At 34.7% G+C, this 25,445-nt stretch overlaps 1 protein-coding gene across 4 annotated transcripts in view; it reads left to right on the forward strand.

Annotated features, from left to right (window-relative positions):
- PPM1B (protein phosphatase, Mg2+/Mn2+ dependent 1B) overlaps window positions 1–17,983 on the forward strand; it is a 93,524-nt gene extending 75,541 nt beyond the window's left edge. For 2 of the 4 annotated variants that reach the window (XM_055539960.1, XM_055539963.1), the window contains one exon: window positions 7,292–8,352. In XM_055539960.1, the coding sequence (XP_055395935.1) occupies window positions 7,292–7,597 (306 nt within the window). In that variant the 3' untranslated portion in view covers window positions 7,598–8,352. Of the gene's footprint in view, window positions 1–7,291; window positions 8,353–9,188; window positions 10,935–16,998; window positions 17,044–17,946 lie in introns of those variants that run through there. The other 2 variants (XM_055539961.1, XM_055539962.1) reach the window with 2 other exon arrangements.
- The last annotated feature ends 7,462 nt before the right edge of the window (window positions 17,984–25,445 follow it).

Below are 25,445 nucleotides of genomic sequence, written 5' to 3' on the forward strand. Positions count from 1 at the left end.
AAATTATTTCATAATATACTTGCTAGGTTTCTTAGTCTCTCAAGAAAGTTCGCAGCTTTTATTCCAAACAAAAAAGTTTATAACCCAGAATTTCTGTTAAACATACACCAAGGATGAACAACAACAATGAAAGGATGAATTTTAAACTTTCTTTAAAAATAGAAAATATGTATTATACATAGTAGCTATGTAAACAGTGAATAAATAGGCAACAGAACCATGAAACTGAGGAGAGCTGCTCTGGATATAAAACTGGCCTTAAAGATGATTATTTACATTGAAATTGAAAGTGTTAGTTGCCCAGTCATGTCCAACTCTTTCCAACCACACGGACTGCAGCCCACCAGTCTCTGTCCATGGAATTCTCCAGGCAAGAATACTAGGGTGGGTGGCCTTTCCCTTCTCCAGGGGATCTTTCCAACCCAGGGATTGCACCCAGATCTGCCACATTGCAGGTAGATTCTTTACTGTCTGAGCCACCAGGGAAGCCCTGGTGATTATTATATGATTATAAATCAAGGAAATGTATAGTTAATCATCTTTATATATAAACACTGATAATCCACCATGTAATGAATTGATGTGGGAGGAGATTATGAAACAAAAGGCAAGGTCCCCCATCCCTGCTCTGAATGCAGCCGGCAGTGTTGATACAAGCACAGAAGTTAAGTAATAAAAAGGTTTCACATCATTTACCAAAGAACAAAAAGAAATGCAAAATATAGACTGATTGCCATGTGAATTGTAGAGTGACTGCTTGGAAAGTCAGATTTTCAGAGATAAGATTAGATTTGAAGAATGGTTTGAATGGCAGAAATTAAAAGAAGATTATAGTTAATGTGGATTGGGAGAGGCAAGAACAAAGTTTAAGCTATCTTTGAAAGAGCGGATGTCATTTTGGCTAGAGCAGGAAACTGCTATGGTGAAAAATAAGAATTCAAGATGCCAGAAGTATTTTTGAAGAGACTGGAGACACCTTTTGACTTTATATTTTAGAGTGAGGAGCCACTGTGTGTTTACAGCGTAAGAATGGCAGACTCAAAGGAGTATCTGGTATTCTCATCTGTTAGAAACATATGCAGTATTAGATGAAAGAGATGCTAGAAGTCAAGTAGTTGTGAATGATCACAGAGATACTAAGTGTAAACTCATTAATAGATAGATGTGTGAATTAGAGAAACTTCCTGTTTACTATAAAAACAGGCTTTGAAGCCCAGAATCCTATGTTGGGAAACATTACTTTACCCTTTCAGAATAATCACAACCTTAGAAAAATGTTGAACCATAATCAAAAGTAGAAGTATACTAAAACATACAAAAGAAACAGAAAACTGAAGAAATGATAATGTTTGATTAAATTCTTAGGCGTTAACTTGAAGCACGGAAGTGCCCCATGAATGCTTCTCAGCTTGGTCAGATCTGTGCCAAGTGGAAGTTGCTGCCAGGAAGTACAGAGTGGCAGGGGCTGATACAATTAACTTGCAGGATGGAGAAGACAGGAGTGTGCTAGAAAGACAGAATAGGAGACAGTTGTATGGGGAGTAGGGTAGCTCATTTTAAAAATATTTTTTAAATAAAAATAATTATTCATTCAGGTATTTAAAAATACAAATGCTAGTCACAGTAAATCAAAGATTATTTAGAATCCTAAAACATCTGCTTTATATCAAAGATAGAACAGAATTGTTCTGCTATAAATGCTTATCAGCAGTACCAGAAATGGGCATTTATTCATTTTTCTTACATTAAAAAAAGTCTTTTGGTTAATAAAAGTATTTTTAAAAAACCTGAGTTGAATATAAGTCAGAATATATTTAAAATATATTCAGAAAAGTCATTATTTAGGGGAATTTTATAGTATTTTACTTAACTTTTTTTTTTCTGTTCAACTTTCTGGAATATGTTCAGTCTTCTTAATGTAAGCAATATTGATACTTTCCCAGCTTTAAAATCAGTATCTGGAAAAGAATCAAGCTTGAAATTTTAATAAAGGGGTTTGTGAATCCTCCAAAAGTTTTTGCAGATATATTTATGTGTGTGCATAAATACTATTTAATGATTAGAGTATGTCTGATTTTCATTAGTTCCTCAAAGGAGTCTGTGACCCCCAAAAGAATAATAACCTAGGGGACCAGAAAAAGTAAAAAATTACATTTTGCTCTAAGTTATTGTTATATTATGTAGGGCTCAGGGATAACCCCCACTCTTTCTTCTTTTAAAATGCTAGTTTGTTTTTAATTCAAGTATAGTTGATTTACAGAGTTGTGTTAAAGTGTACAGCACAGTGATACACAGTTTTCAGTTTTTTCAGATTCTTTTTCATTACAGGTTATTACAAGATATTGAATATAGTTCTCTGTGCTATACAGTAGGTCCTTGTTGTTTATCTAAAAAATGCTAGTCTAGTTTTATAACTCGAATTTAAATTCTTTTGAGATCTGGGACTTCATTCAATTTGTTTATGGCTGTTCCCCAGCACCTTTAGCAGTGTCTGGTAAATGTTGAGAGCTCAGTAAATACTAGTTAAATAAGGAACATTTCTGTTTCTTTCTCTATAGTTGTTTGCTAAGACTATTTTTAAGTCATATATTTTAAAAACTAATTTGAGGTTGCTCGTGAGTAGGAAAGTTTATTATTTGAGCTTTATATTTTTCACGCCAAAAGGTTAAGTTCTTCCCTCAAAGGAGACTTAAAATACTTTTGAATTACTATACCAGTGATCAAATAGCTATATAAGTTGATGATTCTTCAGTGATAAAGAGGAACTTGTATTTTCCCAACTCCTTCTTGTGCTAAGCCATATCTGCATAACTGTATCTACATACTATGTAGGTAACTCAGCATCCTTACTTTACAGAGAAGACTAAGAATTGGTGCAAAGGAGTAGCTTGCCCAGGCTGCAGAGCTAGATCAATCGAGTAGCTAGAATTGGAGTGTAAGTCAGAGTGCCTCCATCTGTTCCCTTTATACCTTTCCATGCAGCCTCTCTGATATTTAGAGGTTACATATGTGTCTATACCCCACCTCTCTCATGTAAGAAAAATCATTTCCAATTCTCATGTTTAGTTGTCTTAAAATATTCCATTTTTGATGAGGAATAGTTTATAAACTTGTTGAGATTAAGCAGTCAAGCCCAGTGTCTTATTAGTTATTTTTCATTTAAATACACACTTTTATTCTAATTTAAAAAAACTAAGGTATTTGGATTTTGAAAATGGAAGGAAAGAAAACGAAAGCCCCCCAAAATCTTCCTTTTCTGTTTTCACATTACTAAATTTTATAGACAAATCTTTTTAATTTTATTTCAAATAGATCAATTATATTTTTATATCACAGTTTTAGGACTTTGTGAATACTGTTTTTTTATAAATTGTTTCTCATTTACTTTTTCACTTGTCAAAGCATTTTTTATGGAGAAGATCTACCTACACTGTTTGAAAACACACTAACTTTAGTCACTATTTTTTAAGGTGTCATTTGACATACTCCTCCTCATAGCTTTGGTCTTTACCATTTTAAGTGACTCTTTAAAATTATTTCAGATTGACTGAAGTTTACATGATACTTGCAGATGATATATAATTTATTAGATTCTTTATTAGTCACTCTTAATTGTATCTCATGAAGTCATATTTGAGAATCTTCTAAAGATTATTTTTACCTGACAAGCAGGGATGAGGACTCCAAAAAAAAGAAAAAACCACACAGTAAATATCTATACTAGCATTCCTTAAGTTTTCTCCACTGTTGGAAGAGTTTCACTTATGGCGACTATGTTTTTAAAAAATTGCTGCAGATGAATTTTAGCTAATTAAATTCTATTTTTAAAATGTGCTTAGATTTCCCTACCCGCCTTTTGCTGTCTTTTTTGATTTATCTATTTATCTGGGTCTTACTTTGTGTAAGGCAATGTTTTCATAATGAGAAATTTGATTCTCAAGCTGAGTTAGTCTAGGTGACAGTAAAACCTTAAAAACAGAATCTGAGGGAAGAGTCCTAAATCCCCATGTCTGTAATTGTCTTAAATTTGTTTTGCAGACTAATTTAAACTGTCCCATGTAATATGATTTTTTTTGTCCTGTAATTTCATTAATTTTTCTATTATAATAAAATACATTATAGACTTCAATATGAAATAATTTGTGGTCCAACTCAACAATAATTTTAATTATTTATTTAGTAAGCATCTATTTATATGAGGCGCTTTACTCTGCAAAACTCTTACCGTAATGTAGCCAGAAGAACATTCAGAGGGACATTGATGTTGATTACACTTGTGCACAAATCTGAGCTCTGTCACTTCTAGCATCGTCCTCCTGACAAATAACTTAAATCTCTCTGTGCCTTAGTTTCTTCGCTTATAAAAACTAGAGTTACAGTATCTATTATAATAGAGTACCTATAAGGATTAAATGAAATTATGTATATTAAGTTCTTAGCACAAGCATTAATTTTTCATCCCTAGGTGGTTGGGAGGATACAGAAAGGAATAGAAATTATCTTTGTCTAAAAGATTTTACAGTGCAATTGGAGAGACTTGTCAACAGTTGCAAGGTGAAATGAATTGCTCTAATAGAGGTGTAAACCTGAGGTACCTTTTGTGTGAGTTCGGGTAAAGAAGGTGCAGCTAAACAATAGATTCATTTTCTGATATTAATGAAAATCCATAACTGTTGTATAACAGTATTTTGAAACATCAGATGAAATGGAGAGGTTTCACCTATCTACTGTCTAGCACAATAGGAAAATATAATTTGCTATAATATAGAATGACTTAAATGTGGTCATTAACTCAAATTCTTTTCAATTGGCTCTTGTAAATCCATTCCTATTGAATTTAGAGTTTGGGTTTTAGTGTGCTTTTTATAAAGCAACTACGTCTCTCTCCCCAGCTACCACTACTGTAGCATTTCACAGAAATATAGATGATTACTGTGATGATATAGATGTCAGATGGACTGTGAGATACAGCCACGTATAACAGCTTTGATCCAACCTTATCAATAAGCTCAGGGAAGTAAGACAGTTTATCACTCGTTTTCAACCTTTGCTGTGTATCGGAGTCACCTGTCAGGCTTTAAGAAAATCATCCCAGCTCACTGAATCTGAATACCATGGCTTGGAGTTTGGCATCTGTATAATTTTAGAAACTCTACAGGTGATTCTAATGTGAAACCAGGGTTGAGTTCTCTGTTGTCCACTTGATTTTGTTTCAGTGTCCAAGGGAGTTGTCAAAGGTAGTTGTTGGTTTGAAGGCTTTTTATTTGGAGGGCAGAGAGGAGTCTTATACCTTCCACTAAAAGTTCTTTGTGATACACTCTCAAATAGAAAATTTCCTTTTGGAAGACCTGATTAAAAATTGATAAGGTTTATGATCAGCAAGCATTTAACTCATTGTTCCATCTTAACCTTTCCTGAATTGATTCAAATTAGAAACTGTATTTAGGGAAATAATGTTTATTTAGTACAGAAAGAAAGGTAAATGGGGGGAGAAAAATCTTAACAGACCATATTTTATTATGTTCTCTCCACACACCAAATTTTGCAAATTAAAAAAAAAAAGTTATTTTGATAGTTAATATGCTTGCTGTAGAAAATTGGAGTAGTCAAAGCATCTGAAACTTCACCCATTATTATCATTTCTATATTGTTGTGTTTCCTTTCTTCCTAGGCATTTTACATGTAATATCCTAAAGAATATGGGCACACATATGCCTACACATAAAACATATGCTGTACACAGTATTATCTCTTGCTTTTTGCACTTAAAAAAAATAGTCACGTGCTCTCATTTTTCTAATAATAAGCATTGCCATTTACTATATGGCTATAGTCATATTACCTTTGTTGTAGAATTACGGAGTAACAACTTCCAAAGATGGTTAAGAGTTTGTATCAGATCTATATCAGTAGCCTTTTTGTATTTTATTTTCCCAACATTTTATGGTGAAAACTTCCAAACGTATAGAAAAATTGAAATGGTCATAGTGGACATCTTCATTTTACCATATTTGTTCTCTTTGCTCTATGTGTACATTCCTGGCCTTTTTTTTTTTTTTTAAACTGACTGAACTTTTGACAGCAAAGCGCTGATAAAATATTTTACCTCTAAATATTTTGGCACACAGCTCTTGAGAATGAGGACATTTGTTTACATAATCATAATTATTATATTATTATACCTAAGAAAATTGGTAATAAATTTAATATCATCTAATGTAAAGTCCACATATTCTCAGTTGTCCATAGAAAGACTGTTAAAATTGTTACATGGTCTAGTCCAGTTGTTACCAGTCAAGCATGTTAAGCAAGCCTTTAACTAAGCTCCCAGTTTGTTTTTCCCCTTAACACTGAAAATAAGTCTAAGCCAGCTTTTAATAGGATGTCCTACATTCTGGATCATATGATAGTTTCCTTGTGGTGTTTTTTCACATAATTCTGTGTTCCCTGTTTTCTTATTATATTGGGGATTAGCTTAATTAAACATTTTTTGGCAAGATCACAAGACATAGCTTTGTCCTCCCTAGCACATCACGTCAGGAGGCACATGTAAGGTTGAGTTGTATCTGTCAGCGTATGAGTATGATCAGCTTGGATATTAGAGTTTGTTCTGCAAACAAGGTTAAGTAGCTACTATAGGAGAAATCTGTCAGTTTTACAAAATTCAGTAAAATATAAAAAAATTGAGTAGTTTAATATTCATATTTTATTATAATGTTTAAAATGATTTTAATCTAGAGATTTTTAGTAAAATATTTAACGACAAAAAATAAGTAAAATTTTTATCCACAGAAATTTTACAATTCCCCCAAATTTAGTTTATATAATACTGCATTTTGTTTCTCCTCTCCTTCCTGTCATTCAGCAGAAATGAAGAAACTAATGTTCTAATGGCCTGCTTTCTGTCCTTTCCTATTGCTTTAAACACTAATTTCCTTTAGTTACTAAATAATTATAGCCTATTATTTTCTTTTGAAGTCAGTTGCTTTTAGGAGATGCTGTGTTGCTGTTGAATTTTGCTAGCAAGTAAATTTCAGATTAAGCTTCAAATATCAATGTAAAATAAGACGTTAATAGTTCATGATGCTCATTTGCTAAAAATAACTAGAGGTATTTCAATTGGAAATTTTTGTTAATTGACACAGTAACACTTGATTCTTAATGAAATGTTCTCATGCTTAGACTATATTACTCATGGTAGAGAAATGAGTGTTTTGCTGTGATATGTTGTGAAATACGTGTGATATCCTAGTTTGTCTACTGACACTGGGGTCTTGAATCTTAAAAAAAGGCCTCCGATGAAGCAGAGGAAAGTGGATCACAGGGGAAATTGGTGGAAGCTCTCAGGCAAATGAGAATTAATCATAGGGGAAACTACCGACAACTTCTGGAGGAGATGCTGACTAGTTACAGGCTAGCTAAAGTAGAGGGCGAAGAAAATCCTGCTGAACAAGCTGCTACAGCTGCTTCTTCGAACAGTGATGCTGGAAACACAGTGGCAATGCAGGAAAGCCATACTGAATCAAAAAGCGATCTTGCTGAATTAGACAGCTGTACCGAAGATGCAGGGACAAAGATGAGTGGTGAAAAGTTATGACTTTACTTTGTGGTAATATTTTTGTGATCTTTGATTTGATGGTTTTTTTCTTAGGAAGTATAATGTATGCATTTATATAACCATTTTGTTATTTGAAATCTTGGTAAACTAGTTTTATTATATTCATATATTATAGCCTTGTTTTTTAAGAAGGCCTTTGCATACATCTTTATCAGATAGTTTAAAATTGGCTATATTCTAGTACTTTGAATTTAATAAAATTACATGTCATTTCATATTGTATGCCAGAAATGAGGCTACCAGTTATTAAAGTCAGTAGTTAAATTCATACTAGGAAAGGATTAGAAATTACCGATTAGCAAGATTACTTTATATTGTGGAAAAAATTGTTAATGTAGAATTATACTGCTTCACATATTAGTACGTTCATAGTTAGCTTTGTAATGAATTTGTGTTTTCTTTAGTAATTTTAGTTCTTCAAGAATGGCAGATGCTGTCCTGTAATTTCTTTTTTCAAGGATGATAATTTGTGTGTTCTTGGAATTGTTTATATTTTGCCTTTCTGTAGTTTTATTTTTCAGTAGTTCTGAGATTCCAGATGTGTGGTTATTTTTCCTTTTTCTGTATCCTTTATGAAACATCATTTTTGAAAAACCTATGTATTATTCATCCAGCTTTGGTTTGTATATTCTGTATAGCCTAACTACATACATCCAAATGTATGTCAACCAAGTGTTTAGAATGAAATTATAAATGTTTAAGTCCAAATAAAGCATGTGATGTGGAATAACCTATGCATGTTGTACTTATTTTTAATTTTTTTAAAAAACAACCAGGTTTGGTATATTGGAAACATAATTGGAATTTCATTTGTCTCTATATAAAACTTAGAAAACTTTTGGTTTGGTGCATTTTTAATTAATTAAAAAAATTTTGAGAAGTCTAGGTTACTCACAGTAAATCTGTTCTGTTTCTTAACCCCCTTGTGACACAAAATATTAATCTTTGGACAGTATGAACACATGTAAACATGTCAGAAGGTTGTCATGATGAGCTTTTTAAAGATTGCAAGACTTTGAGTTTTGCTAGAAGTATTCATCAGAGATTAGTAATGCAAGAAGTATAAGATATTTTAAATAGTGGTGGCAGATATGAGTTTGACTTTGCTAAAATGAATTTTTAAAATACAAACAACTAAGTCACATTAGAGTATTTCTTAAAACAATTGTGTATGTAGAACATTTTAACTTTGCTTTTTCATGTTTTATATTTATCATGTGTCTAAAGTTGCTTAAGGTACCATAAGTTCAAGCTTTGGAATCTTTGTATATAGCTGATGTTTTGATCTGTTTTTCCAATGCCAGAATATTTTTAAGTGGTTTGAGAAAGAGGAAGTCATTTGGTGGAAAGGGGAGGAAAAAACCCAACCAGTTTTCTATCTATATTAGATAGATCCATGTGTGTATACACACAGTATACAATACACACAACTCTCTCTGTAAAAGTACCTTTTCAGACAAAGAAAGGAAGGTAACTTGTTCATCTGATTTTGTTTTCTTTTGAAATTCAGTCCAGCCTGGAAGTGGTGTAGGTAAATAGTAATAATATTCTTCCTTTTCTCTTCCTGTAGGGTGCTGGAGATCTAGAAGACCCATGGTAGCCTTATAAACCTTCTAAAATGCTTTTGATTCTGAAAATTGGGGGAAAAAACTTTTAATCACAATTTTCTTCAATACAAGGGAAAAATATTCTTGTGGATTCCCAGCGTTTTGTGATATGAGCAGAAAATCATTAGCATTTCCCATCATTTGTTCATATTTGTGTTTTCTGGTAATTGCCACTTGTAGCATTGCCTGTACTACAGTATTTTTGCCAGCCTCAGACATACTGGTTACATCTGTATTGAACTTTTGACCCTAGAAACCAATGGAGTTATTTCACCACAAATAACGAATATGCCTGAGGTGCATGGGAATATAGTTAGCTGTACTCTGAAGATACATTTTTTTTTTTAACTAAGGCACACAACATATAAGCATGTAAGAGTAAAGAACTGTATGAGATGTTCCTTTTTTCAGTTCACCAAGTTGGAAGCCTTTTGCAGCTCTGTGGCTTAAAATTTCATTTGAGCAATTTACTATAGGATTTATATTTATTATTAATTGTTATTTAATTTTTTTTCCAATTTTACCTGTATTACCAAACTGGGTTCTCCAATAATGTCCAAATTGTAATGTTGCCTGCTTCAACATAAAGTGTATTTGGCAATAATATTATAAACCCTTACAAATTTTATGCATGTATCTACTACATCCTTCAATTCTCACTAGAAAAATCTCTTGAAACCAAATGGATTAATTTATGGCTATTTATAATTTGCTTTGACATCTCACTGCTGCAAATTTTTTTAAATGATGAAATTTGCCTTTATAATGTAAATTGTGATTTTTGTTTTACATGTGGGTTTCTATAGTTTTAATTTTTCAGCTTTTAAGATACAACAGGTTTTGTGTAATTTGGTATAATTTTTAATTGTTTACGTTATTTTAAAAGCTCAGAATATCACATTGAAATGACTATAAATACATTTAAAATTATCTATTTTAGATCTAAGGAAATATTACAGAGATATTTTCATGGGTTCAGTAACCTTTCATTTTATAACATTGGGCACGGTACGGAGTGGCTGTCACATAAGGTACTTGAAGATTATTAGTTTAATTCTATTTTTACAATAACCTTGAATTCTTGAATTCTTTTGAGTTTTGCATGTATCCAGTTAATGCTGAACGTGAAGAGTGAAATATTTATCTAAAAGGAGCGTGGGGGTAGGAGAAGCAATGAATGTATCCATTTGTACATGGTGTACAATGTTGTGGATGCTTTGTAACATTTTCCTATCTGTTCAAATTGTGTTTCAGCAGGATGTAATTGCCCTTGTGTGTAGTTGAAATGAGTCATCATCTGGTCCTGTGTGAAATGGAATTCATGGTATTTTCTGTAACATTTTCCTGAAGCTGTTTTTGGAGAGCCACACATTTAAATACAGCTTTCTTGATCATTTCGATTTATTGTGCACCTGATTTTTTGGTCTAAAAGGAATTATTGCCACAACATATTTTATTTATTCTTTAGATTTTAGCCTTGTAAGTTAAAGTGCTTTACATGATGATGTTAAAAGCTATTTGTCCCTTGACCGGGTTTGAGGGGGTTGTTAAAAGATAGGGAATGAAGAATGTAAAATGGTTGTTGTTCAAACTGTCCACTCTGATCCAACCCTGTACTGATAGTACCTTTCCAGTATGATATTGTGATGTTTCATACAATGCAGTGAACATAACCAACTTGTTACCTAAATAAAGACTTGATAAAAACAGTGTGACATATTACTATTTTGTATGCTATTTAAAAATAAAAGTTCAGCTTTGTATGTTATCATAAACATCTGATATAGTTAGAATATTTGTTATAAAAAATTTCATACAAAACCATGTAGAGGAGTTACAATTAAATCCAAGGAGGTATTAACCAAACTCTGTAGGACAATACTAGTTAACTCCTTATCCACTCCAAAAACATTTTTATACTGTTTTAAGAAATCTTTTTCAGGGGACTTTGTGGCCATGGAAATAAAAATTTTGTGTGAGTTAGCAAAAGAAACACCCATATTCAGTATTTACTAATCTAAATTCCATAGTCTAGCTGTTCTCAGCTGTTTTTGTTATCAGGACCCATTTATATATCTAAAAATTCAAGATCCCAAAGGACTTTTTGCTTTTGTGGGTTTTGTGTGTTGTATAGAAGTTAAAACCAAGAAATTTTGCATATCATTTTAATTCATTAAAGATAAAACCATTACCTGTTAAATAGCATGTTAAAAAATAGCACTAGCTTTCATTCTTGTAAATCCTTGAATGTTGGCTGGATTCTCTTATTTACTTTTGCATTCAATCTGTTGCCGTGTGGCACTGTGTTCGCAGTATATAATGAACTCTGGCCTCACACAAATAAGTATTGGAAAAGAGTATTTTATTTTAATATCTTCAGATAATTATGGATATTCCTCTTTGATACATTATCAGAACATCAGAGCAGGTAGCTTCTTAAAGATTCGTTGTAATATGAAATCTGAAACTGTATTGTCAGCTTTGTTCTCTGTTACGTTAAAATCCATTTGATCTGTCTTGCCTTGTAAATAGTGGATCTTTGACATTTGCATGGTTTTATAACATGCCTTGGTCATTTGGAAAATACTGGTTCATTAAGTTAATGCAGTTCTTTCTAGAATATTGACATCTGATTATGGTGTGTTTATAATTTTTTTTTTAATATAACTGATCTCATCAGAAAAATCTTTTTTAAGTATTAGAAAGCTGTCAAGCTCATGATGATGGATACAGATTTTTCAAAATTTTAATTTTCATTTGAAAGGTGAAATGTTATCATTGGCAACAAATATTGTCAGTTGTTTTCTGTATATAACAGGCTTTCTTCATTTCAGAGAAAATGCTGAATTACCACTGTCTGTCATTCTTTCAAGTAAAAATGGTGTTCATGTAAAGTGGCCACTAGTTCAGCACATGCCTCACACTCCAGCATGCTGTAGAGCCAGCAGTTCTCATTTCACCACAATAGGATATTAAAAAGATGTATACTCAAGGGTAGAGGTGTAATGAAATTTTTAGGACTTTCTTTGTTAACTGGAATTTGTACCCCCCCCTCCATTTTTTTCCCTTCTGTGAGTACAAGGAAAATAGTGACTAGCTTGGTGCTAGTGTCGTGATTCATGCTGAGGTGCCTGCAGCTTTGCCCACCATTTCTCTTGCCCAGTCAGTGCAAATTTTGATACTTTGAGAAAGAATAACTACTAGTATTATTAAGAAAACAGTTTTGATTTCTTGGACTTCCTTGAAAGAGTCTCTGGGACCCGCAGACTAAGATTTGCTGCCCTCATCCTGTTGGACAGCTTGACAGTATTCCCAACATTACAGTGTAATAGTAGATGAATCCGAAGACATACAGATTTGATGAAATTTATTTGGGGGAAAAGATGATGTTTATGTAGTTACCATTACACTGATCTTTAGCAAGATAAAGTGGAATCTTTATATTGTGGCATTTTTTTCTCCCAGAAGTTTCCTGTAATGGGCTTCAACTTGGAAAACTTGTGATGTTTGTATAGCATAGATTTGGATCATTTTAATCTTTTAAGATGACTTCTGTTATAGATTTGTGTTACTTCTTTTGAGACGGTCTCAGTTCTATATTGAATTTTTAAATTCATATTTTGAATAAAATTATTTACCATGACTGAGATGTCATTTAAGGTTGGCCCAATAAAGACAGGGCTTTTCTTGTTTAATGTTGATTAAGTGGATCGTGGTTTTATGCTGAATTTTTGTTGTTAGATTTTTTGACTTTCGCAATATTCAGCAAGGTTGGGGAAAGTTACCATGGAGATTGTTTTTTAAAAAGCACGCTTGGGAATTTCCCTTGTGGTCCAGTAGTTAGGACTCTGTGCATAGGTTTGATCCCTGATCAGGGAACTAAGATCCTATGAGCTGCCCGGCACTGCCCCTCCTACCCGCCCCCACAAAAAAACCCTCTTGATTTCTGTTTTACATTTCTTGTCCAATTATGAGGCATGGTACTCGTAATATTTACTTAAGATACATTAAATGTGTTTGGGTAGCCAAAAATGACTGCAACTCTGATTTCTCCGAGTCAGGTTTATTTTCAGATGCGTGGGTCTCAGTCAGGTGTTACTTTTCATAGTGCTGCCAGGCAGTTCATGTTGCTTGAATTAAACTGAGTTTTAATTGAGATTAACCTGAAGACATCCATTGAGTTTCTTTTGCTAGCCAGATATTATCCTTGTCTTGAGTTTAGATTCATTTAAAAAGGACATCTCATATTCACGTTTCCTCTTCCAAATTGCCTCTATTTGTGCTTTGAAATTAAACTGGTTTGATAAGACAAAGCATTTGATAAAAGATTTTAGAACACAGTCTGTTTTGGGTAGCTAAATAGTATTACTGAAAAATAGCGTACTGTGATTTTCATATATTAAAACAATGCACAATGTGCACAAAATCTGTTAAGATAGTCAAATGCTAATATAGTAATCATTGAGACAAAAATTTTTAAGTTATTTCAAAGCAATCCTGAGAGTTACTTGGTTTTGCAGATCAATTCTTAGGTGCACATTCTGCATTCTAGCAATTTGCGTTGTCTTTTTTTTTTTTTTTGGCTTGCCAGCTCTTAGTTTCCTGACCAAGGATTGAATCTGGGCTCGGAGTGGTGAAAGTCCTAACCACTGGACTACCTAGGAATTCCCATGCATTGTCATTTTTTATGCTCAATTGCTGTGTGAGTTTTTTTTTCTATTCAACATTGGGCATTATTCTGTAAGGCTTAATGAAAATGCTAAGCAAGTGTTTATTTTTGCCCATTATTCTGGTGACTCCAGTACTGTTATGCTGTATTGTGATCAGAAGTAAAACAGTGTAACTACTAATATAAAAGTTGCTTTTCAGACAACATCACCACTGATTCCCCTTCTGCTAGCTTTCCTGGCAATGGTATCGTCTCTCCCTTATTTCTTGTTTGTTTTATTCTACCTGGCAAACATTTCTATTTTCCACTCAGACATAACTGGTAGCTGTGCTCTTAGTATCCACAACCCTAGTGAAGCACACAAGAACCATACTTATTAAATATAAGTAGAAGAATCAAGGCAGTGGCACCCCACTCCAGTACTCTTGCCTGGAAAATCCCATGGGTGGAGGAACCTGGTGGGCTGCCGTCCATGGGGTCGTTAAGAGTCGGACACGACTGAGCGACTTCACTTTCACTTTTCACTTTCACGCATTGGAGAAGGAAATGGCAACCCACTCCAGTGTTCTTGCCTGGAGAATCCCAGGGACGGGGGAGCCTGATGGGCTGCCGTCTATGGGGTCGCACAGAGTCGGACACGACTGAAGTGACTTAGCTTAGAAGAATCAAAGATAGGGGTTTTCTCCTCCTTGACTATAAAATCCCTGCATGATAATGTTGGCAATATTCATCTTTTTAGTGATTAAATCTGTACAGCATAATATTTACCGTATAATATCCACCTGCATTTAAAATACTTGGACATGTATTTGAGGTGAAGAACACCAGTACAATCCAAGAATTACTCTAATATATGGGTCTGACTGCTTTCCCTTTCCTGAGTCGTTTATGCTTATTTTCAGTTGTGCACACATGAAGAGAGGGTTTTGCTTCATTTCTAAATCTTGAAGACATGAAGTACACTTTATTTTGACAAAATTCCACAGTAACATGATTTAAAAGACCCTGTTACTTATGTTCATGATGTTTTGCCTACGAATAAGCATCTTATAAGTAAATTGATATAGAGCTTATTTAAAAGATTTGTATTTAATATTTACTATTAAGATTAGTCTTGGATAAGGCTGGTTAGTTATTATAGCTGCTGCTGCTGCTAAGTCGCTTCAGTCGTGTCCGACTCTGTGCGACCCCATAGACGGCAGCCCATCAGGCTCCCCCGTCCCTGGGATTCTCCAGGCAAGAACACTGGAGTGGGTTGCCATTTCCTTCTCCAATGCGTGAAAGTGAAAAGTGAAAGTGAAGTCACTCAGTCATGTCCGACTCTAGCGACCCCATGGACTGCAGCCCACCAGGCTCCTCCGTCCATGGGAGTTTCCAGGCAAGAATACTGGAGTGGGGTGCCATTGTCTTCTCCAGTTGTTATAGCACTTGGATGCTATTGAAGTATACTCCTAAATTGAACATTAGTGGATTTGTTACAGTTTCTTTAGGAACTACAAAGCTTTTCATGAAGGGTTGACATTTTAAAATTATGTGTAGTCAAAAAATAGGAGTCTTAAGAATTTTCGTATACGGTTTACACTGTCTCTAAAATGTTATAATTACCAAAGGAAGTTCTAGGGTTCCAATTCTCAACCTCCAGAGCAGTTCTGCTTTTTTCTGTTGTTGAGATTCCGTCTAAGATTTCATTTGAATGAAAGCTCTTTGGAAAATTTGAAAATCACTAGGCTCAGAGAATGTATGTGTGGACTTAGACAGAGGAAACTAGTAGTATTTGTTTTGCAAGAAAGGAAATTGAAGTGTTTGGCTGAGCTGTAAACAGTATTTACAGGTTTTGATTGAGTTATCTACCTGAGTTTTATCATTGTTACATTTAGAAGAGGGGAGAGGGGGTGTTGTTGAACACTGTCCACTACCACCTACCATAAGAGGCCAGTCACCTCATAACTCTTGCCCCACACTGTCTACCCACCATTTTTGGTTAGTTTGGATTTTGCAGGGTGGATTATGGGAGAGGAAAAGGTGTTATTCCCAACATCAGGTTTGAATTTATTCACACTATTACCTCTACATTCCCCACCTCTTCCATAAAACAAGCTAACAGTTAAGTAAACTGGTTTATTTTTGTTGAGAGAGATTTAGATTATTTACAGCTTTTTACTATTACAAAACACTAAGCGATAGGCATCCTGGTGTATGTCCCTTGAGTATGTGTACTAGTGTTTCTCTAGTGTTTGCCTAGAAATAAAATTACTGGGATATAGAGTATGCTTATCTTCAAGTTAATATTGTAAATGCATTGGTGTGCTAACTTCCACTTCCACTAGAAATCTATGAAAATTCCTGTTCCTCTGTTCCTCCCCATCCTTAGTAGCACTCAGTAAAATTGTCAGTCTCTAAATTTGCCAGTCATTTGAATGTGAAATAATAATCTAATTTGCATTTCTAGTTACATGTGAGGCAAACATCTTTCCTGTGTGTGTTGGCTATGTGTTGAATGCCCATGACTTTTACCTACTTTTCTTTGGGATTATCTTTTTCTCATTTATTTGTAGTTTTATTTATTTTCTATGTAGTGAGGATACTAGTCCTCAGTTATGCTTTGTAAAGTGTTGGTCTCAGTTGTGTCCGACTCTTTGCAGCCCCACTGACTGTAGCCCACTGGGCTTCTCTGTCCTTTGGGTTTTCCAGACAAGAATACATCCTAATTTCTGAAAAGCTACAAAGTCAAAGGCATAGAATCGCACCTCCCCCACCTTACAGCATACTACCCTGTGTCTGCTTTTTCTTAGACAGCGTTTTTTTGTTTCTATGCCAGCTTTTCCTATAGGCAGAATAAAGGTTTTTAATCACTGTGATTGGAGAGAGCTAAGATGCTCTGATCTGAAGAGTACTGGATAGTTCTCCTTGGTCAAAAATAATTCTTTTATTTTCCATATATTGTTTTAAGAATATAGTGGAGCTTATTTTTTTGTTTGTTTGTTTTACTTTAAAAAAATATATGAAGTAAAATTTAACTTAAAAGATGTTCAGTTTGAGTTTTGAGAAGTTTCTTGGTTTTTTTAAGTTTCAATAGTTTAGAACATTATCATTTTCTTCAACAGTTTGAACCTTCAATTGTATACTTAGACAGTCTTTTCACATTCTGAGTAAGTACATGTATTTTCTTTTACAAATATGGCCTTTTTATTATAAATTTGTAATATAAATGGAACTATTTATAGAGTATTACTCCACTCCTAAAATCTAATGTAATATTTTCCATTAATCCCTCACAGTAGCTGATACATAAAGTTTTTGTTCATTTGAAAGTGCCCTTTTACTATATATTCTTGTGAAAATGAAGTCGCTCAGTCGTGTCTGACTCTTTGCGACCCCACGGACTGTAGCCTTTCAGGCTCCTCCGACCATGGGATTTTCCAGGCAAGAGTGTTGGATTGGATTGCCATTTCCTTCTCCAGGGTTTCTTCCTGATCCAGGAATCAAACCCAGGTCTCCTGCATTGAAGGCAGACGCTTTACCGTCTGAGCCACCAGATATATTCTTGTATATACTTGTATTTTTATGAACATTCTATTTCATTACTTTGTATTGTATACCAGTGTGTCATCTAAGTTATCATTGTTTTGTTTTATTTTTTTTAGGCTGATAGGGAGAGTGCTCCCTTCTTAATCTACTTAAATAAAAATTGAACATTTATTCTTCCAGATGACCTTTTTAATAATTTGGCCAAGATTTCACCGCCAAATAAAAATCCTGTAATTTTGAGTTGTTATGTGGTAGATTAATTTGGGGGTTTCTAGCAGAGATGAGTTCCATTCGAGAATTAGTGCTACATCTTTTTACATAGAAATATTCCTTAGTGCCCCAGTAAAATTTTTATCTTTTTCTCCATATGTTCTATACATTTACTAAGTTAATTCCGTATTTTATATTTCTTACTGTATTGTGAATGAACTTTTTCTTCCAATTTATTTTTAATTTGTACCTTCTTAGACAACTGATTTTTAATCACTTGCAAAAACCATTTCAATTTCTATCATTTCCACCAGATGGCAGTCTTGGGCACGTCCACTTGTAAACCCGCTGAGAACTCTGGTGACAAGAAAGGCAATGGCTGGCAGACCTTAGAAGCCCTTAAAAGTACAAGAACAAAAAGGTTTTTCGTAAACCTGAAAGAAAAACGAACCCAACATTATGTAATTATAGTATTTATACTGCTATTAACCTGTAATCTTAGAGCCCGTTAATGAAGGCAGAGAACTGTCGCTTGTAGCTTTCAAAATCATATTTATCTCTGTCCTTGTGATAAATACCTGTGGCTTCTTGGCAGTACTTTTGCTTTTATTCCAGAGACTTTCATGGTTAAAGGCAGGCTATATTTAATCAATATCATTATTGTTTCCCCTCTCCTAAAAGCACCATTTAAATCAGAAGTTACTGGATTTCAAATGTTTATGTAAGAGCATCTTGTGACTCTTTTATGATGCCCAGAACTCATTTGACATATGAGGTATAGAGTTAATAGCTAATACAAAGGGAAGTAGGTTTGTAACTGTCTTGTTCTACATGCATACACATCTTAAATCCCCTAAATCAGACGCTTTTTAGCTTAATTTTGGTGACTTCAGAGACCTATGTTTAGGAATATAGAAAGGAGTGAATTTCTCGATCAGACAAGGAATTGGCTCAAGTGCTTTCTCATAGATGCTTTTCCCAGTGGCCCAAAGAGAACACCTTTGGACAGCAGTACCTCGCCTAGGTAAGCTCCCCTTTGTACCTTCATTACATTTCCATTTGCTACTTTACTTTTATGTAATCAGAGAGTAGTAAGTGACTGGACAGTAACTGTACATTTCCTTTCTGAGAGATTTTATCTCTGCTCTGAGATTGAAAGGTGCAAAAAAAAGTATTATAAGAATGAAAAGAGCAGGTTTGGTACAATGGTATGCCAAGGTTAATTCTTGCTTTTCCAAAGAAAATTGATATAAATATCCTAGGAGGTGATACAGAAAAATTGCTGACAGATGGTAAATAATTTCTTTAGGGAAAATTGTGGAAAAGTTTCCTTTCTTAGTCCCTGATGATTCTAGCATGTAGTTACATGAAATAGCAAATTTATTTCATGTAGTACATGCATTTATTCATATTTTGTGTGATCTCTGAGAATGAATGTTGAAATGGACTTCAGGGAATCCTGTGCAGTAGTTACGCCTGGAGGTTTTGTGTAGTATAGTGTAAAACATACCTTTAATTAATTTTAAGATAAAATTGAACTTGGTTAGTTCGTACCACACATTTCCAAATAGTTTTGAGTAACCTAAATTATACAAATAGATCCATATGTTAAATAAACCTGAAAGATTGGCTATGTAAAATTATTCTTGACAGCCAATGTTTGTTTATATTTATGTAATTTTTTTAAGGCTTTTTCAGGATGGGACACACATGAATCTGGCAGTTAAGAATGTGTAATAGAGTATACACTATTACAGTGTATTAGTGTATATACTGCACTAGTCAAACGCCTGTCACCGTCAGAAGTTTACATGTCAATGCTGATGAACAACTTGGGGAAATTTCACATCAGAGAGCAACCCACAAACAGTGTCTGTCAGTTTGAGAGAGAATATGCCCATAAAGCAAACTGAATGATTTGTAATTTCATACCGTCAAACGTTTTAACACAGTAGTCCTGAAGACTTGTCATCTGTGTGTTCTTCAAAGAGTAATTTTATAACGGGACAGATCTTTAAATATGTTTTTATGAGGTCTCCAAGTTGATTCCCTGTGTACCAGATAGGCCTTTAGAAGCTCTGATTGGGTTCTCCAGGGGCCAGAATCGACGTCCATTTGAGGGCAGCTCTGCCTATCCTGGTTGGTTCTTCCTGTCATTTGTCTCATGAACCCCTTGGGGCCAAACATTTAAGCACAGCTCTTACAGTGATTCGCAGTATCTTTTCTAATTCTGTTAACTTCCCTGATACATTGTGGCTTCAGTTGTCTCTACCATCCAAACCTCAGTTTTCCAAAGGCTCTAGTTTTCTTTCTTGCTTAAAGTATACAACCCAGAACAGAACCAATATAGGTAGCAGAACGTGGTCCTTTGTTCTAGTTACTGCTCTTTTGTTCTTCGATTTAACACTCAATGAACTAGCTTTTCTGACATCCACGTGAAAGTGAGTCTTTGAGGTTAATTATGTTTACTACTGTTAATAGTCTTTCCCCATCCTGCACTTGTGCAGTTGGTGTTTTGTTCAACCTGCTTTGCAGGACCTTCATTTTTTCTAAGTTTTCTTGTGTTAGATTTATTAACCTTTTGAAATGTTTTGGGAATCATCTAAGATATATATACTCTCTTACTCTTTTCCATCACCCCAAAGTTTGAAACTTGCACATTCAATATTGAATGACACAAGTCTGAGGACAATGACCTAAGAAACTTCTCTTTGATATGATATAAATTGACCAATGCTTTAAGCAGCATCCATTAGGTAAAAAATTTAGCAATTTACTGATTCATCTATCAGCCTGTTTCTCTCCAGGTTTGTCTGTGAGAGCATCATGGATCTTACATTCCTTGCTTAAGTCCTGCATTTCTCAAATGTTAGTCAAGTAACTGCCCTCCAAAGTTTATGAAGTACCTGCTGATACTTGGTGAACAATGTTCTCTTGCCAAAAGGCTTAAGAAACATCATTATAAGTAAGGTTTTATTCTAGGGCCTTTCCTGGGATCAGTGTCAAGTTGTTGCCATCTTTTACCTCTTATAAAAATCGGAAAGATAGTCACGCTTTCTAATATAAGGCCAGTACCCCCTTTCCCACTTTTATATAACTACAGTGGGTCACCTAGAAATATTCTTAGATTTCCAGGATCATTTTCTTGTTTTCCATTAGCATAAAATAGGAAAATCAGTTTCTTATTGGCCTTATCACTTCTGTATAATACAATTTATTTGGAGTTTTCACTTTGACCCTATTCCCATAGGCCCATGCAAATTTATTTGTTTATTTTTGCTTATAGTGTTTCTTGCATCATTTATATGTTTTTGAAACTCTGAACTTGTTACATTTTTTCCTGTGTAAACTGGTGGTTCTTGTTTTGTTGTTTTATATTGCTTTTAGTTATGTCTCCCTTTTTATTCTGTATATATATGATTCATTAATTTAAAAAGTATTTTAAAAGTAACCTTTATGCATCTAAAAAAAAATCAAAATTACAGCCTGGCCTGAGGCCAGCTGCAGCATGTGAACTGAACAGAACAGGCCACATCCAGAAGATGCTCTTCACATCACAAACTCTGGGGCCTTACCTACACAGCTTCGCAGCAAGGGGAAGGAAGGTGTTCTTACCAGTAAAGTCAGTATGGTTATAGTGCAGCAAATATCTATCAGGTGACTTGAGAAAAGGAGTCCTTTATAAAGAGCTTTTAAAAAATTTATCAAAGATGCCACATGGGCCAGTAGTAACCCTGGAGCCTTATATTTGTTTTAGGAAATGATGTAACTTCTCTCTTCATATTCTTCCCTACCTGTTTTATATCTTTGTTCCCTTAAAACATGGGGAAAGGTAGCACTGAGGAACTGAGCAGCATATAGGTGATTGCAAAAGACCAGCTTTGGCTTTCTAACCTTGAGTTCAAGAGCCTCTCTAGGATAACATCTTGGGTGCCCTTCTGTCTCTTGTTTTCTTGACTTTCTCGATTACCAGGGCTTCAAAAATAGCAAATAAGAAATAACAGGAAAAAAATGCCCCAGGTGTAGACAGCCTTATATATTTCTACAGATATATGAGTTACATATATTATATGTATAGATAGTATGTTTCTTGGCACCCATTTCTGTACACATGCTATATACTTCAATAAAAATTTATTTCAAAAAAATCTTGGCTGGTGCAGTAAACTTCCTATGTATTTATTTTTATTCATATGAAGGTTTTATCTATTAATGGAACACATGAAAATATTGAGTAGATGTGGTGGGTATGCTTTAGATAGTATGAACTGAAATATAGACTCTGTGTTTTGTGATAAACTCAGGGAGATGGAAAGCAGAGGGGAACCTTCAAAAGATAGCATTTGAATCTCAGGGTAAGCTAAACTAATATAACAAACAGAACCAAACCTGTAATGGTTCAAAAAATAGATTATTTCTTGGCTCATGTATTACCAGGTTGAGTGTTCCAGGTGAGGGTGGTGCTTTCTTCTATGTAGTGATTCAAGCCTGAGATTTTTAATCTTGTTGCTGTATCATCACCCAGGGCCTTGTTGTCTCTGTCCAACCAGCAGAAGTAGACCATGAGCAAGGAAAAGGCACCCCTGCTTCTTAAAAGTCTCCTTAAATTTAAAGGGCATTGAAATTTTATATATAAGGCATTATTTTCCAGACACAGTGGAATTAACGTAAACAACAGAAAGATAACAATACACTTAAATAATTCATAGGCCAAAGAAATCATAAGAGAAATTAGAAAATATCTTGGCTAGAATGAAAATAAAAATCATAACATCAGAATTTGTGGGCTACAGCTGAGGCAGTATTCAGAGGGAAATTTATAAACATATATTAGAATGTAGAGTCTCAGTTAACTTTCCAACTTAAGTAAATACAAGTGCAAGAAAGGAAGAATAAGAACAGAAGTCAGTGAAATAGAAAACAAAAAAAGCAAATCAGAAGCTGACTCTTTGTAAATATCAAAGAAGTTGATTAAACTTATAACCAGGCTGATCAGGTAAAAAAACAAATTATCAGTGTTTGAAATAAAAGGGGAGATACCAGCATGAATCCTACAGACATTTAAAAAGGAGTATTATGAAATGATTTATGCCAATGAAATTGATACCTTAGAGGAAACATTTGAAAATGAATAATTCCATGCTGGGAGTAAAATAGAAAAACCATATCATTACATTCAGAAAAAGCATTTGACGAAATTCAAGACCTATTCCTAGTAGAAATTCTCAGCAACCTACAAATAAAAGGGAATTTGCTCAGCCTGATAAAGAGTAACTAATACCATATTTAACAGTAAAAAACTGAATACTTTCCCTCTAATACACCAAATAAGGCAAGAATGTCTGATCTAAACACTTATATTCAATACTGTTTGGAGGTTTTAGCCAGTGCAACAGAACAACAAAGAAAAACAAATTGGAAAGATACATATAACTGTCTTTATTTGTAGACGACATGATTGTGTAAGTAGAAGATGATAAACTATAAGATGCTGCTGCTGCTACTAAGTCGCTTCGGTTGTGTCCAACTCTGTGCAACCCCATAGACGGCAGCCTACCAGGCTCCCCCATCCCTGGGATTCTCTAGGCAAGAATACTGGAGTGGGGTGCCATTGCCTTCTCCAATGCGTGAAAGTGAAGTTGCTCAGTCGTGTCCGACTCTTAGCGACCCCATGGACTGCAGCCTACCAGGCTCCTCCGTCCATGGGATTTTCCAGGCAAGAGTACTGGAGTGGGATGCCATTGCCTTCTCCAACTCAAAGAAGCTTAGCAAGGTCAAAGGATGCAATGTCAATGTACCAAAATATTTTTATATACCAGGAACAAACAATTGAAATTAAAAAATAACACCATAGCATCAAAGACCATGAGATAAATTTTGTGAAGTATGTGTAAGACCTAAACATGGAAAACAAACCATTTTGAGAGAAAGAAAACCTAAATAAATGGAGAGAACACATTCTTGGATGAAAGGTTTAATGCACTGGTGGTTAAGTAACTCAGTCATGTCTGGCTCTGTGACCTATGGATTGTAGCCCACCAGGCTCCTCTGTCCATGGGATTCTCCATTCAAGAATACTGGAGTTTGTTGCCATGCCCTTTTCCAGAGGACCTTCCTGACTCAGGGATCGAACCTGGGTCTGGTGCATTGGCAGGTGTATTCTTTACCACTGATCCACCTGGGTAGCCCTTAATATGATTAACATGTCAATTAAAATTAAACTGACATTAAATGAAACCCTAATCAAAGTACTTAGCAGCCATTTGGGGTAGAAATTAACAAGCTGAGTCTAAAATTCATATATAAATGCAATTGGACCTTGAATAGTCAAAACAGCTTTGATAAAAAGATTATATTGGAGGATATATGCCTGATTGCAAGAATTACTATAAAGTTACCATAGTTAACATGCTTTTGGTATCAAGGTGTATACATAATCTGCTGGAAACAATGGAAACAGTGACAGACTTTATTTTCTTGGGCTCCAAAATTACTGCAGATGGTGACTGCAGCCATAAAATTAAAAGTCGCTTACTCCTTGGAGGAAAAGTTATGACCAACCTAGACAGCATATTAAAAAGCAGAGACATTGCTTTGCCCACAAAGGTCTGTATAGTCAAAGCTATGGTTTTTCCAGTAGTCTTGTATGGATGTCAGAGTTAGACTAAAAGCTGGGCACCAAAGAATTGATGCTTTTGAGCTGTGGTGTTGGAGAAGACTTGAGAGTCCCATGGTCAGAAACAAGATCCAACCAGTCAATCCTAAAGGAAATCAGTCCTGAATATTCATTGAAAGGACTGATGTGGAAACTGAAACTCCAATACTTTCGCCACCTCATGTGAAGAATTGACTCATTTGAAAAGACCCTGACGTTGGGCAAGATTGAAGTCAGGAGGAGAAGGGGACGACAGAGGATGGTTGGATGTCATCACTGACTCAATGTACATGAGTTTGAGCAAGTTCCAGAAGTTGGGTGATGGACAGGGAAGGCTGACGTATTGCAGTCCCTGGGGTCGCAGAATTGGACAGGACTGAGCAACTGAACTGGACACAATAAAGAATCCAAAAATAGACTGTGTGATTATGTAACACCTATATGGTAACTTAATTTGTCACAAAACTGACTAATTTGATGGGAAAAAGGAAAGTCACTTCCACAAATAATTCTGGAACAAACATAACTATATATATGTATCTTTTTTTAATCAACCTTTATTCCTCTGTGTCACACAAAAATTAACTTGAAATACAGACTTAACTGTAAGAAACAAATTTCTAGACCAAGACACTGAAGGAAAATTGGGTTCAGCAAAGGTCAGATTAGAATAACATCTGCACTTCCAGAGAGAGACACGGTTGAAAATGGAAAGATAAGCCTTAGACAAAACACATCTTGCCTAAGGATTGCTGTTTATAATAGACCACTTTTAAAAACAGGTTAAAATGTTGAAAAACTAAATAAGGGTTTTATCAAGGAAAACATATGAATAACAAATAAGCACCAGTGATCCAAGTTGTTATTAGTCATTCAGGAAGTGCAAATGGTAATACCACCACAACACAGTAGAATGAAGTTGCTCAGTCGTGTCCGACTCTGCGACCCCATGGACTGTAGCCTACCAGGCTCCTCCCTCCATGAGATTCTCCAGGCAAGAATACTGGAGTGGGTTGCCATTTCCTTCTCCAGTTATTAGTCATTCAGGAAGTGCAAATGGTAATACCACCACAACTGAGTAGAATGACTATAATTAAAAAGACGGGAATTGCCAATAGCGATAATGGGGAGCAAATGGAACACACACATTGCTCATGG

This window comes from Bubalus kerabau, chromosome 11, assembly GCF_029407905.1.
Source record: "Bubalus kerabau isolate K-KA32 ecotype Philippines breed swamp buffalo chromosome 11, PCC_UOA_SB_1v2, whole genome shotgun sequence".
Taxonomy (NCBI): domain Eukaryota; kingdom Metazoa; phylum Chordata; class Mammalia; order Artiodactyla; family Bovidae; genus Bubalus; species Bubalus kerabau.